At 39.4% G+C, this 12,376-nt stretch overlaps 1 protein-coding gene across 1 annotated transcript in view; it reads right to left on the bottom strand.

The window, feature by feature from the left end:
• Nucleotides 1-12,376, bottom strand: part of RAB38 (RAB38, member RAS oncogene family) — a 22,982-nt gene that overhangs the window by 7,953 nt on the left and 2,653 nt on the right. Inside the window, exons 2-3 of the mRNA XM_009641680.2 lie at nt 12,055-12,317; nt 3,991-4,271 (exon numbers count right to left, since the gene is read on the bottom strand). Of these exons, the coding sequence (XP_009639975.1) occupies nt 3,991-4,271; nt 12,055-12,259 (486 nt within the window). The 5' untranslated portion in view covers nt 12,260-12,317. The remainder of the gene's footprint in view (nt 1-3,990; nt 4,272-12,054; nt 12,318-12,376) is intronic.

Raw genomic sequence — 12,376 nt, forward strand, 5'->3', positions numbered from 1 at the left:
GCTTTGCCTAGTTTGGTAAGGATCTGGAAAGCATGGCTTCTAGCCCTTCTGGGCAATTTGGACCAAAAGTGAATGTCTTTTCACCTAATTCTGTATTGCTGACAGCAGAATTATAGCAGGGAAAAGAGGAACTCAAGCATAACCACAGCACAGCTATGGTCAGTCATAAGGCGTTTCAAGTTATTCCTGAAGTAGGTATTTTCAAGCACATTTAGTTTTGCCTGACTTGTCTGTTTTGATGCACAAATTCTGCTTTTATTATATAAGTGATAATAAGGTTGAAATTCCTGTTTTTCTAATCCAAGTACAAAGCTTGCCTCTTTGAACTAGGAATGGTGGTGAAAACAGTTTAAAGGCTTGGAAGTGTGAGTGGGGCTTTCAACTACTCTGGCCACATGCTGGATAATTAAATGTGTGACAGGAAGTAGAAATTTGCTTCCTTAAAAAAAATGCATCTTTGCAATAGTTGTGGTAATGAAATTTATTAAAGAATTTATTATTAAGGGTTATTTCATGACTATCTGGGGATGTGCCTTTTAGGCTGAACTCAATATGAACAACCCAAATAACCATATGTAAACGAGACCAGGCTCTCCACTGGCTATATGGCAATACCTGTAACATGACTATACTGCATCGCGCTGTTGCCCCACAGGGCCCTTCTTACATGGCAAACTATCAGAACAAATTCTTCTCTCTTTGTAGGGAGCAGAAGATTGGAGCAGGCTGAGAATTTCCCTTAGATTAATGTAAAAATCAAAACTAATACATGAGCATGCATTACATAGCTCAAATGTTTTATATTGAAGTTGTTAACTTAAGAAAAACAGCACCAGGGAATAATACAGTGATGATTTTTCATGTAATCTGCCAGTGCTACAGACAAAAATTTCAAATCATTGACAGCTTGAAATATGGTAGCTACATATATAGCATGATACTTTCTGCAAGGCAACCAGAACTAAAAGATGTATTTTTATAAATCATCACCTTTGTTTTTCCAAAATGCATAAATCTCATTCAGTTTGTTCTGCAGGCTGTAACATTTCCAAGCACGTCTCCAGAAAACCTCTGGAGATCTAATTATTCCAGGATACCACAAAAAAGAGTTATTACTTATTTGAACTGCTAAAACTGCTAGCTGCAATATGATGACTTCTCTGTCAGTTTTATTCTGCTTCAGAAAAGAGTTTTTATTCTCTATAGCAACCATAGCTAGGTTTTTGTTTTCCCCAGATCCAAGTTCAATTATTTAATGTGCCCTAGGCTGAGAGAATACCAGATACATGTTACATCCAATATTTTAAAATAGTAGTAATAATAACTTTTGTTTAGAAAAAATGAGTGGGTTTTAGTTCAGAACTTAGACCAAGTGGGAAAATTATTCTGATTTAACTTAGTTTAAATGTTGTGATCCCACCATCTTTTAAAGTCAGGAGCCTCCAACTCTGGGTGGGAATCAGGTGTAGGGATTGCAGAATGACAGACCCGAGCCTTCTGTCTACAGCAGCAGAGAACAGTCTGATAACAGAGGCAGGTGTCCTCGACGCTCCCTGCTCCCTTCACGATGGCTTTTGAAGATAAGCCTTGTCATAGCTGGACTTCTTTCTGTTCTTACACGATTGCACTGGTAACCTTAGGATGGCTTTTGTTTCTGAGTTAAATAAATTTTAAAAACCCCTAGATGTATCCTTTGTTTAAAATAACAGTTCTATGTGGCTCAGAAAAACTTACGTGGCCTAGAAAGACTGAATTTTCCTCTATTGTGACTTTTAAAAATTTTAATTGTCCTTTACACTTCCACAGTTCTGCCCAAGACTGGCTCCATCATCATGGTAAAACCCCTCTGCTGCCTTTGAAATTGTGTGTACATTCATTCTCTGCCATGACATGCAGTGGCCCTTGGCACAATAAATGTGGTTGTTCTTTTTAAGAAGCGGACAGGTGCTTGCTGGGGAGTGATGTATGGAATTCATGGTACAGATTCCTTTCCCACAGGCCAAAAAGCAGTGACCGGCTGCATGACTTATGTTGATCCAAATAGTGAAACTATGGCCCTGCATCCTTTAAACTATGGTCTGTCCTGTTCCCTCTCGTTCTCTTTGGAAGTCTTGTAGTTGCAGGCATTTTAAAACAATCTGTTATTCATTTCTTTCCACATGATTTTTGTGATGGTTTTGCCTTCAGGTCTTAGTTTTCAGTGAATTGGTTCTTGTCCCCAGGAAATATAGACTCACAGAATGTCAGAAATGAAGAAAAAGTAATTCTGAAGAGAACAGGCATATAGAGCGTTACACATCACTGGTGAATGGGATCCTGAATACTCGCAACCGGGTATTTCATGTTATTTGTGGCCTGAATGACAGTTAGACACCTAACAGAATTTTAAAAAGGGGCAGAATATGTAGCTCTTAAACAAATAGTAATAATTTGTCCTGTAATAATCCCTTCAACACTCCACATCTTCTTGTAGCTGCTATTCCAAATGCTTTGCTCTCTAAGTTTTCTTTTTTCCCTGGAATAATTAGCTTCCTGCCATAATTATCATGAAGAGATATGTAATAGATCTTGGCCTCTTTCTTAAGCAGAGCTAGACACTGTCCATAGTAGAACTTTGGTTATCCTAGAGAGGAACATCAGATTCCGGTGGCCTCATCCAGCACAAACCAGAAGCGAACCACGGACCTGGATTCAAACCAGGTCCTGCATGTGCAGGAATGAGAAGTACCCTGTTTGTAGAGCAGGATAATTTACACACAGAACTAGATCAAAATGTCTCCCTAAAAATGGCATTTTGAAGAAACAGTGTCTGGTTTTGAGACCCATTCAGTAGGAAAGCAACAACACTGACCACAAAGACGTCTCAGCCCAGAGTTCATGCAGTGCTTGAGGGCAGCTAGGACATGCTGCTAGTCACCTGCTGTTGCTTCTGCTGATTACAAGTGAGACTTCTTTTAAATACTAATGCTTAAAGATGGAGTCAAGACCAGAAAAGTAAAATACAAGTACACACTCCAAAGGTTCTTAAGTAACTTTTGTAAAGTGCTTAAAAGAAATTAAACAATTGAATGTAGCATTTTGGCTTTCAGTCTAATAACAATCTAGGCCAAACCAGAGCCAAACTGTTTACATTTGAAACATCCCAACATTCCCCAGAGCTGTTAATGATGACACCAGCTTTCATAATCGGAGCATACAATAACCACAATATCATTGAGCTGTTGTGTTCACGTCGATATTTCACAGGCCAGCTCTTCACATCTTGCATGCACTGAAATTATCTGAGGAATCTCAAATTGATATACAGGACCACTGTACTTTGGGCCTTTATGCTCTGAAAGCCCCACTGCCCTTTCTGATTTTTATCTCCCTTTTCTTACAGGCACCCAGGAAATCTGTACCAAGGCAAGTCATTGAACCTCAGAGGAGCTCATTCAGCACTTTGACCACTGATCTTTCCTTCCTCCCCAGGTACGTGATTTTTTTGAGAAGACTTTTGAGAATGAGTGCTCATAACAGTAAGCATTGTACAAGTGCTATGATAGACAGACTTTTTTCTGGAATTTAACACAATAAAGCTATTGTCTCAAATCAGCATTTCTCAGGAAAAGTGGTTATAAAATATTTATAGATAATATTCACTGTTAAGAATTATGAAAGATATCCTCATATCATTCATAAGAGGTAGCTTTTTTGCATTGCTGAAGGTCATCTTCTTCCCAAGGCTATTATGCAGTAAGCTGTTGACCAGTTACATGCTTTACTCTTGGCCTATCATATTAGAGCAGCTGCATTTCAGAACATTGCATATAAATTGCTTTGAAATAAAAGGCCTAAAAGAAATAGAAATTTATTAATTTACAAATTCACCTTTAATTAATTCCACCAAGAGAGGAGCTTTGCAAGGTACATCTTTCGACTGAGTGAACTATTTTAGGAACCAATTTCTCTGTATTTGGAGAAACATTTAAAAAGAAATGGAAACGTTACCTTGGCTGAAGTTTCAAACCAGCCCACGAACCCATTCTCTTTGCAGAACTGATCCATCTTGATGCCGTTGTTTATAAGAACATCTATTCCCTGGTCACATTTGTTTGCTAGTAGGACTGTCGGCACAGGTTTGCCATTTGGAAGAACCAACTTAGAGTCCAAATCCTCTTTCCATTTTGTCACTGCTTCAAATGTTGCAGGTCTTGTAACATCAAAGACAATAAATGCCCCCATGGCCTCTCTGTAATATACTCTGGTCATGTTTCCAAATCTTTCCTGACCTGTGATGAAGAAAGTAAGAGGGAAAGTAAGAGGGAAAAAAACACCATGTAAAAATCACTGCTTCCAGTCTAGGTCAATATTTCACGTAGCAGGTTTTCTAAGAGAACATTACTGAAGGCAGGATTTAATTTCGTAAGTCTCTGGAAAGCTGCTCTTTGTCTAAATAATGATAAGTACCATGCTAGACTCATTTGTACGACAATGCAAGAGAGTATAGCATGAAAAAGGAGTATTAAAGCAAACATCCAAGGAAGTTTAATAACTTCATGACAAGCTTGAACTTCAGTGTACAGTCTTATTAAGCTGCCAGAATTCTAGGTCTGTGGACAGTACCAAGGGTCTTGGTGTACATTATAGGACTTCAAAGAGGAGTCAAAAAAAATCTAGGTACCACATTGGAAGCTCCTCGATATTATGGAATTTTGTAGGAAATATCTAACACAACCGATCCGCTCATGCATGAAGAGGAACCTGCATATTCTCATGCAACTGATAAAAATCTACAGTAACATAATTAAGCTTTGGAGCCATACCAGGCATTAGAGTCACTATGAATTTACTTTTATTGGCAAACTAAAACACAGGTGAGAAAGGTGAATTTAAAGCCTTACAAATGTGGGAAATGTTCTAAGAAATAGCACAGCAGTAGCAACATGAAGACTTGTATTGCTCCAGTGAAAAGATCTGGGAGGAGAGGCTTCACACTCCATCTTTTCAGAAGCTTCATGGTTTTATTTGCTGAATTCAAAATGTTTTCTGGGAAGTGATTTACCATATTTTTGTGAGCCAACAATATATTCTTATATTCAAACATGGACATTTGTGAATAACTATCTTTTATAAGATTAACAGTGTAAAAATTAAGACTTTTGATGTCAGGATGTGGTGTGTTCATCAGCTGTGGGTTTGTTAATATATATGCTTTTTTCATGGGAACTTTCAATAAATGTTTTTGAGAGTGGAAATAAATTACACAGAATTTTTCTTTAAGTGAAAAAATAGAATTTCCATTGATGTCTACTGCTGAGCTGTGATCCAAAAAAGAATTATAAGTTCCTGAAACATTGCATGACAACAGTAGCCTTTAAGCAAGACAACTCTTGTATTTAACCGTATGCTTCCATAGCTGAGAAAAGGTGCTATGAAAATAGACAACATTCCATGGAAACCAGTTTCTGGCCTTATTTTCTCAATATGCATAATTTTAGTAGGTTAGGAAGACCAGAAGATTGGCAGTCTGCCTCTGACCCTAGGAAGGTTACCTGTGGAGGTTTTATCTGATGGAAATTGTGCTGCCAGATGCAAGGCTGAGTTGAGAACTGAAGAGTGCTGATTACTGGACTTCTAGACCATACCTTTTCATTTAATGGAAACAGCACTTATGGGGTCAACACCACCTGTTTGTGAAGTTTATCTTTGATTTTATGCACTAGCTGTTGCAGCAAGGAGAAAGTCATTCACATGATACAGAAACCAAAACTGGACTTAAAATTTGTATTAGATTTTTTTACCTTAAACAAACATTACATCCCCTTGATAGAAATATATAATTTCTGGGAAATATGACATCATATTGAAAATGTCTTATGGCTATGCTTTATTAAAATGTCTTATGATTCCTATCAGTGGGCTAATCAGATGAATGGCTAAGTCATGTGCTGTTCAATAATCTCCTTATTGAGCAAGTTTTTTTTCATCTGCAAGAAGGTGCCTTCAAACAAAAGTCAAGGTCTGATCAGAAACTTAGCAGTGAGGCAAGCAGCAACATACACAATTAGGTTTTGATGCATATTGCATTTCAGTGATACTTTATACTTCTTGTGCAAAGTTCTTGAGATGTTTGCACTGTAGATGAGATGTACATGATGTTAGAACAGCTAAACTTGGGCCTTACACATATTTATTGGGACACAGATCTCTAAGATAGGTGGGACATGTTGTCATGGAACATGAACTAAATTACTAATTTGCAGCATAAAATCATTCATCACAAACAATCAAAATTACTAGAGGAATAGAAGGCTCTTATGATGTGATCTTCCGGTCAGTAGCGGCCCACAAAGTTCTGACAAATCATATGACACTGATTCCTCCTCCTGCTTCCAGCTGCTTTTACAGATACCTAAGTTTTTTGCTGCACAGAAAAGCCACTGTGTTTGTAAAAGCAGCTCTATGCAGGAGGAGAGAGCTCACCAATTTCCATTATCAGTCACTTCAAAGAAAAAGAAAGAATGGAGCTGCTGCCTGAACAAAGTGCCTAAACCCTTTTTGAAGTGGTCTTTTTCCCCATCAGTTGCAATTGGTGTATGAAGGTACTTGACATAAAGACGTTATGCAACTTTGAATAGAAAAAGAGGTGGTTTGTAAACCACAGACTTTTAGTTTTATGTCATTTGCATAATGGCTTTACTTTTATTTAATTTTCATTGTGGAAAAAAAGTGATCTCTAGTGTTTGCATTGTGCTTGGAGGGCTAAATACTATGCCTAAGGATCCAGGAGGACTCTTTTTTCCAAAGAGTCTCCCTTATGTGAATGAATACCTATCTGAATAGATGAGGTTCCTAAAACTTTTTCATTTAGCAGAATTCCTCACGAAAATAGGCACTGTTTGATGTATTAAAGGTGTCAGAATATGGCCTTAGGTTTTCAGCAACACAACGGCTTAGGCAGGAATTAGGCTAGAAAATAGATCAACCATTATGTATTCCATGGTATCTCGCAGCCAGCCTTGAACGTTAGTATCTGCTTTATTACAAGAAGCACTGGGGAAGATGGGTTTTGCTTTTCATTGGAAGGGTCAGAAACCTGTGAAATGTTTGTCTGATCTGGCCCACTGTACTTTACTGCGTCCCTTGCAAGGCCACTGGCATCTGGCATCAAACCCCAGGAGTCCGATGGCCTTTGCCCACTGAGAGTGTGCTTTAAGTTGTGATTCATCAGCCCTAATCTAGGTTCCAAAAATATTAGCTGGGTGTATCTAAGATTAGGGTCCACTTTGTAGTCAGCGCCTGAGAAGAGATATCTAGAAAGCATCTTCCCAGCAAGGACAGACATTTAAGAGGGGTCACATAAGCTTCATGATGGAGGTATTTAATCTTTACCCTCAGTGCCCTGAAGAGCCCAGGGTGAGTAGCTTATACTCAGGTGGTTCAGTACAAGATGTCTAATTGTTAAACCTGACTTTGAAGTGACCCAGTGAGACCAAGGCGCCAAAGCAAGATTTCCATTAAAGGGAAGAACTCCCTGTCTGAATGGCACCTTCCTAATCTCAGCGGCACCTTCGCATCAGGGAAAGGAATCATTTCATGGGCTTAAAGCAATCAACAGCTGAAGCTTCATAGTTTATAAAAATGCACCCCACATAAATTTGCCAGCATGACTTGTACAGAAATCCACAATTTCCATTAACCACTATCATCACTGATAAAGTTATAAAAACTAATGATAAAGTGCTTAAAACTCAGGTGATTTCACCCATCTCACCTATAGTATCTGAAATATAGTACAAGATAAAAATTGATTAAAACTGCCTAATGCCCAGTTTTACAATGGGTTTTACTTCTTGCCACCATCCCTCATCATAAGAGGCAAAAGCTTCTGGGAACCACTGTACTTTACAGAGGGCCTTTAGCCAACACTGAGAAGTTGAAAGTTGTGGAGAAGATTTAAACACTTATTACCTTTCACTTCAAAATGACTTTCAGAATTTTCACACTTAAATTCAAGTCATTGTCTTTATGGATTGAAACTTCAGCCAGCCTTGAGATGGTGTTCACCACCCCAGAAAGTGGAAAAGCAGGCTGTCAGCAGGATCAGGCCCACGAATCCCACCGTAAATCTATGCTGATATAAAACCATCACAGCGAGGGACTTATTTATGTTTGCAGAACAGTAATTTCATGGTAACTTAGCCTAGAAATCACCATGACTATCTTATTTATGCATATGTACTGCAACGCTTAGCAGCCACCAAAATCCTAAACCGCTGAGGATGTGCTGTGACTGGCATTAGCGAACAGCCCATTTACTCCTTCTGGAGCATAATAGTCTTAAAAAGTTTACAACCACAGAGACATTTTGCCTGTATCTGTGCAAGGGCTTCTGTTTCCAAAAGTAAAAGTTGCAGGGAAAAGAAATGAAACTGTTCTTTCACCACCGGTGGTGTGTGGATGTCTCCATTGCATTGGACCAGCTGTTTGTGAGATGAGATCCAGCCTTGTAAAAGCAAACAAACACATTTCTGGTAGCAATGAATAATCCAGCCCCCACATATGCAGCAGGAGGGATAACGGTGATGCTGACATGGCTGTGAAAAAGTAGCAGGGGAGGGGGAAGGCTCTGAAGCTCTCTGCCCTCTGCTGCACTCACAGAGCTGTTCCCCGCAGTAAGTCTGCAGCTAAACCTGGTCTTCAGAGAAATCCCAGGGCTCTGTGGAGAGGAAAGGTGGATGGTAGCTCTGAGAGCTGCCTTGCAGAGAAGCGAAGAGCAAATACACCCGCTTCTGCTGTCTGCAATAGCTGGTTTCTTCAATAGCGGTCCCAGCCTGCGGCTGCAGGGCCCCCCCACCACCACAGCAGCTGTGTTCAAAATAGGATTAAGAGTTTCTTTTAGAGTTTTCCTTCTAACGATCTGATAAAAAATTAATTTAAAGGACACTCACACAGAGGCGGCAGAAAAGATAAGGAAATTAAAAAAAAATTACTGAGGAGCAAGATTTAAAGATATATCAAACAGCAGTAAAGGGGATGGCACACTTTAAGAGGGACGGGAACACCAACAGTGAGAATTTGGGACATTCAATGAAATAGAATGGAACTGTTGGGATGAAATTAAAGACAGGGAGAATTTTACCATCAAATCTCCTCCCACACAGAATAGTGAAAATTCAGTCACTTGAAACTTTAGGCAGTTCGCTGGATCAGACATAAATTCATAAATTTTAATGCCAGTGTGTTGTTGCAGATATCATAACATCATAAACCATGAAGTTTTGTCCAATTATTCCTGTTTAACACCCATAGCTTCAGGAATATATTATCTGTTAAAAGAACCCAAGTCTTAATGTAATAATACGTGATGCAGAACCTACCCTATCCCTGAATTATTTTTTCTAATGCTTAATTACCCTTATTGTTCAACAGTTATCTCTCACCTAAATAAATGCAGTTTCAGCATTTAACTATTAAATCTTATTATAGTTTTGTTTACCAAATTAAAGGATACAGAAAAATATGCTGCAGAAATATAAACTACATTTAACTATGAAATTAGATGGCACCAGATGAACCAAATTTGCTTTTTCTTCTTATGTCTGCAGGGGTAAACTGCTTGGTCCTACCATGGCTGGAGGATGTCACTCCCCCCATGAAGTCACCATGTGTGCAAATCCTACTGCTAACGTAGATAAGCTCAACACTGGTTTTACCTAAAACATTTTTGAGAAAATTATTTCTAGATTGTTAAACAATTTATTACCCACTGATCCACACAGTGAAGTGCAAGGAAGAGTACACATTACGCTTAGTACCGAGCTCACTGGCTGTGTAATGGAGGCGGAGGAGAGGGCGTAAGAGCTAAAATGATACCTGATATATATATACACAAACACACACACATATATACATATATATTCATATAACGATACATTTGCAGCATTTGTTTCAATTCAAGATGTCCTAAGTGCTAAGCCAACATCCTTCAGCTTGGTTAGAGACTGAAAATTTATTTCTTTACCCACCGAGATAAACTTGATCTAATAACAGAGATTCTGCCAAAAGAGAGAGGATATTCTGAGACCAGAGATTTTGTTTTCTTCCCTTTGATTCTCACATATTTCTGGTTTGCAGGTGGTGATATATGACCAGCCACAGCCAGGATAAACCACTTCCATTCCCTCCATATTTCCAATCAGTTTTACTTCACTTTCTTTTTTAAACAACTTTTTTTCTCACCAGCCAGATGCCTTATTTGTGATATGCCAGCACCACACTGATCTGAATTCAGTGTGCTCCTTCCAGAACTTATTTTCTGTGTGTAGCCATTAGCAGCCAAAGCTCCTTACACAGAAGTCATTAAAACGAGACAGCAACTCTTTTTATTACTGGTCACTGTCTTGACCTTCACAGAGATGCTTTGAATTGAGCAATTCATACGAAATTTAGTACTATGCTGCAATTTTCTCTGTCATGTGTGATAACTCAGAAAGCGTGCTAGTCATACAGTGCTACGACTTCGTGGAATTGCTTCTGCAGCCTGCCTGAAAGCTACATCATATGATCTGCCAGCACATGATTAGCAGTGTAATAAATCTTTGAAACAAGGCATGCAAATACATTCTTTAAGTCCCTGATGCATTCAGAATTTACTATTAAAGGCTTTTTCTCATGCGGCAAAGTTTTGCTGGATGGCTATGTAGTTATGGTTATGATCGGTCACTGGTAAGCAATAAAAGCAACGTTTTCCCCATTATTCCAACTTTTAATAAAGAAAACTGAGCTCATACTTATTTAATATCCTAAACTCACAGGACTACACTGATGTGTCAGAAAGCTGAGATTATGCATGTTTCACATAAAGCAGCGTTGTTGCATAAGTTTTAGTACCTTGGTGCCAAATTCAGAGCTCAGACATCAGGCAGCTGAGTGTAGAAGAAAGGCACTCCCTCCGACGACAAGAATGTCAAGAATTTTCTCATTTCACTGGTTTTACTCCATGCCGTTCCAGACTAGATCACTGAACCCGCAGCACAGGCCACAGGCTGGCACGGCTGCCTAACAGCTGGTATAATTTTCACCTCTATTCTCTACCTAACGAAAGTAACTTCTTAATTTAACTGAGATTTTAAAATGTCCTCATTTTTGCTGTAAGCTGTTGTGTTATAGCTGTACTTGGATTCCTACGCACACTAAATGAGAAATGATTACTTACGGCATGCGGAATATTCCATCAAGGTAAACTTTTAATTTGTGGACTGAATAAATATGATTAATTCCGAGTAATGGGGGTGGCAAAAATAAGAAATTGTGGTTTTAGTTGGAAGCCAAATATAAAGAATCCAAAGCACTGACAGCAACAACATCAAATGCTGTGGGTTAAGCATGCCGGGACAGCTGGACTTCTTTATTCTCTTTCTCTCCACACAGAGTAAATGACCTTTTTTGCTTGATGTTGAAATAAGTAAATTTGAGTAAATACATTTTTAACAACCAAATAGAAACACTTGTCTTTTTAAAGCACGTCAGAGGTTGTTTACATTTCACTGGGCCGAACGAAGGAAGGTAGGAGGGAGAGGAAGGAAAGGAAGAAGGAAGGTATTTTGATAAAGTAAAGATATTGTTTCTTTATTTTTAAACTATAAAAATAATTTTAACCATCTTATTGAATCCCTCATCTCTTCCACTAAATTAAATAGATGTAACTGGTACTTTTTGTTACTCTCCCTCCTATCACACAGCTCTCTCAGTCTAATGAGGGGAGTTGAACAGCAGAAGAATCGGGGCATTTGGAGAGAGGTGCCCGTGTCCCTGCACGCGTCTAAGGGCTTGGGAGAAAAATCAGGCAGGGCAGGTTTCATTCTGATCCCCCTTGTTTGGGGTCTGCTGGCATTCAGGAAACTCCAAAATGCCAACCTGCCCTTGAAGTTTTCTCTCCTCAGTCTCCTCTCCCTCACCACATAGGACCTGGCAGTGTCCAACTTAAAGATTAGTACAAAGGAATTTGGGTCTATATTTTGTACCGTCTCTGGATGGGTTATGGGGCTAAGGGTTCTCCTCTGTACTCACCCGCAATATCCCAGAGCTGCAGCCGTACCACAGTCTCAGCATCCCAGCTCAGCACCTTCAAGGCAAAGTCCACCCCGATGGTGGCCCGGTAGTGGGGGGAGAAGTTCTGGTGGACATAACGTTTGATGATGCTGGTTTTGCCCACTCCCAGGTCTCCGATCACCAGCAGCTTGTAGAGGTGCTCCTTCTGATTGTGCTTCTGCATCTTTCCTGTGGCTGCGGCTGCTCCCTGCGAACTGATTGCATGCTCTGCCCGAGGAATCCTGCCAGCCTGAGGGGGAGAGAAGGAGTGAGGAGCCGGGGAGGGAAGGAGAGAAGGTAG

This window comes from Egretta garzetta, unplaced genomic scaffold (assembly GCF_000687185.1).
Source record: "Egretta garzetta isolate BGI_Z169 unplaced genomic scaffold, ASM68718v1 scaffold137, whole genome shotgun sequence".
Classification (NCBI taxonomy): domain Eukaryota; kingdom Metazoa; phylum Chordata; class Aves; order Pelecaniformes; family Ardeidae; genus Egretta; species Egretta garzetta.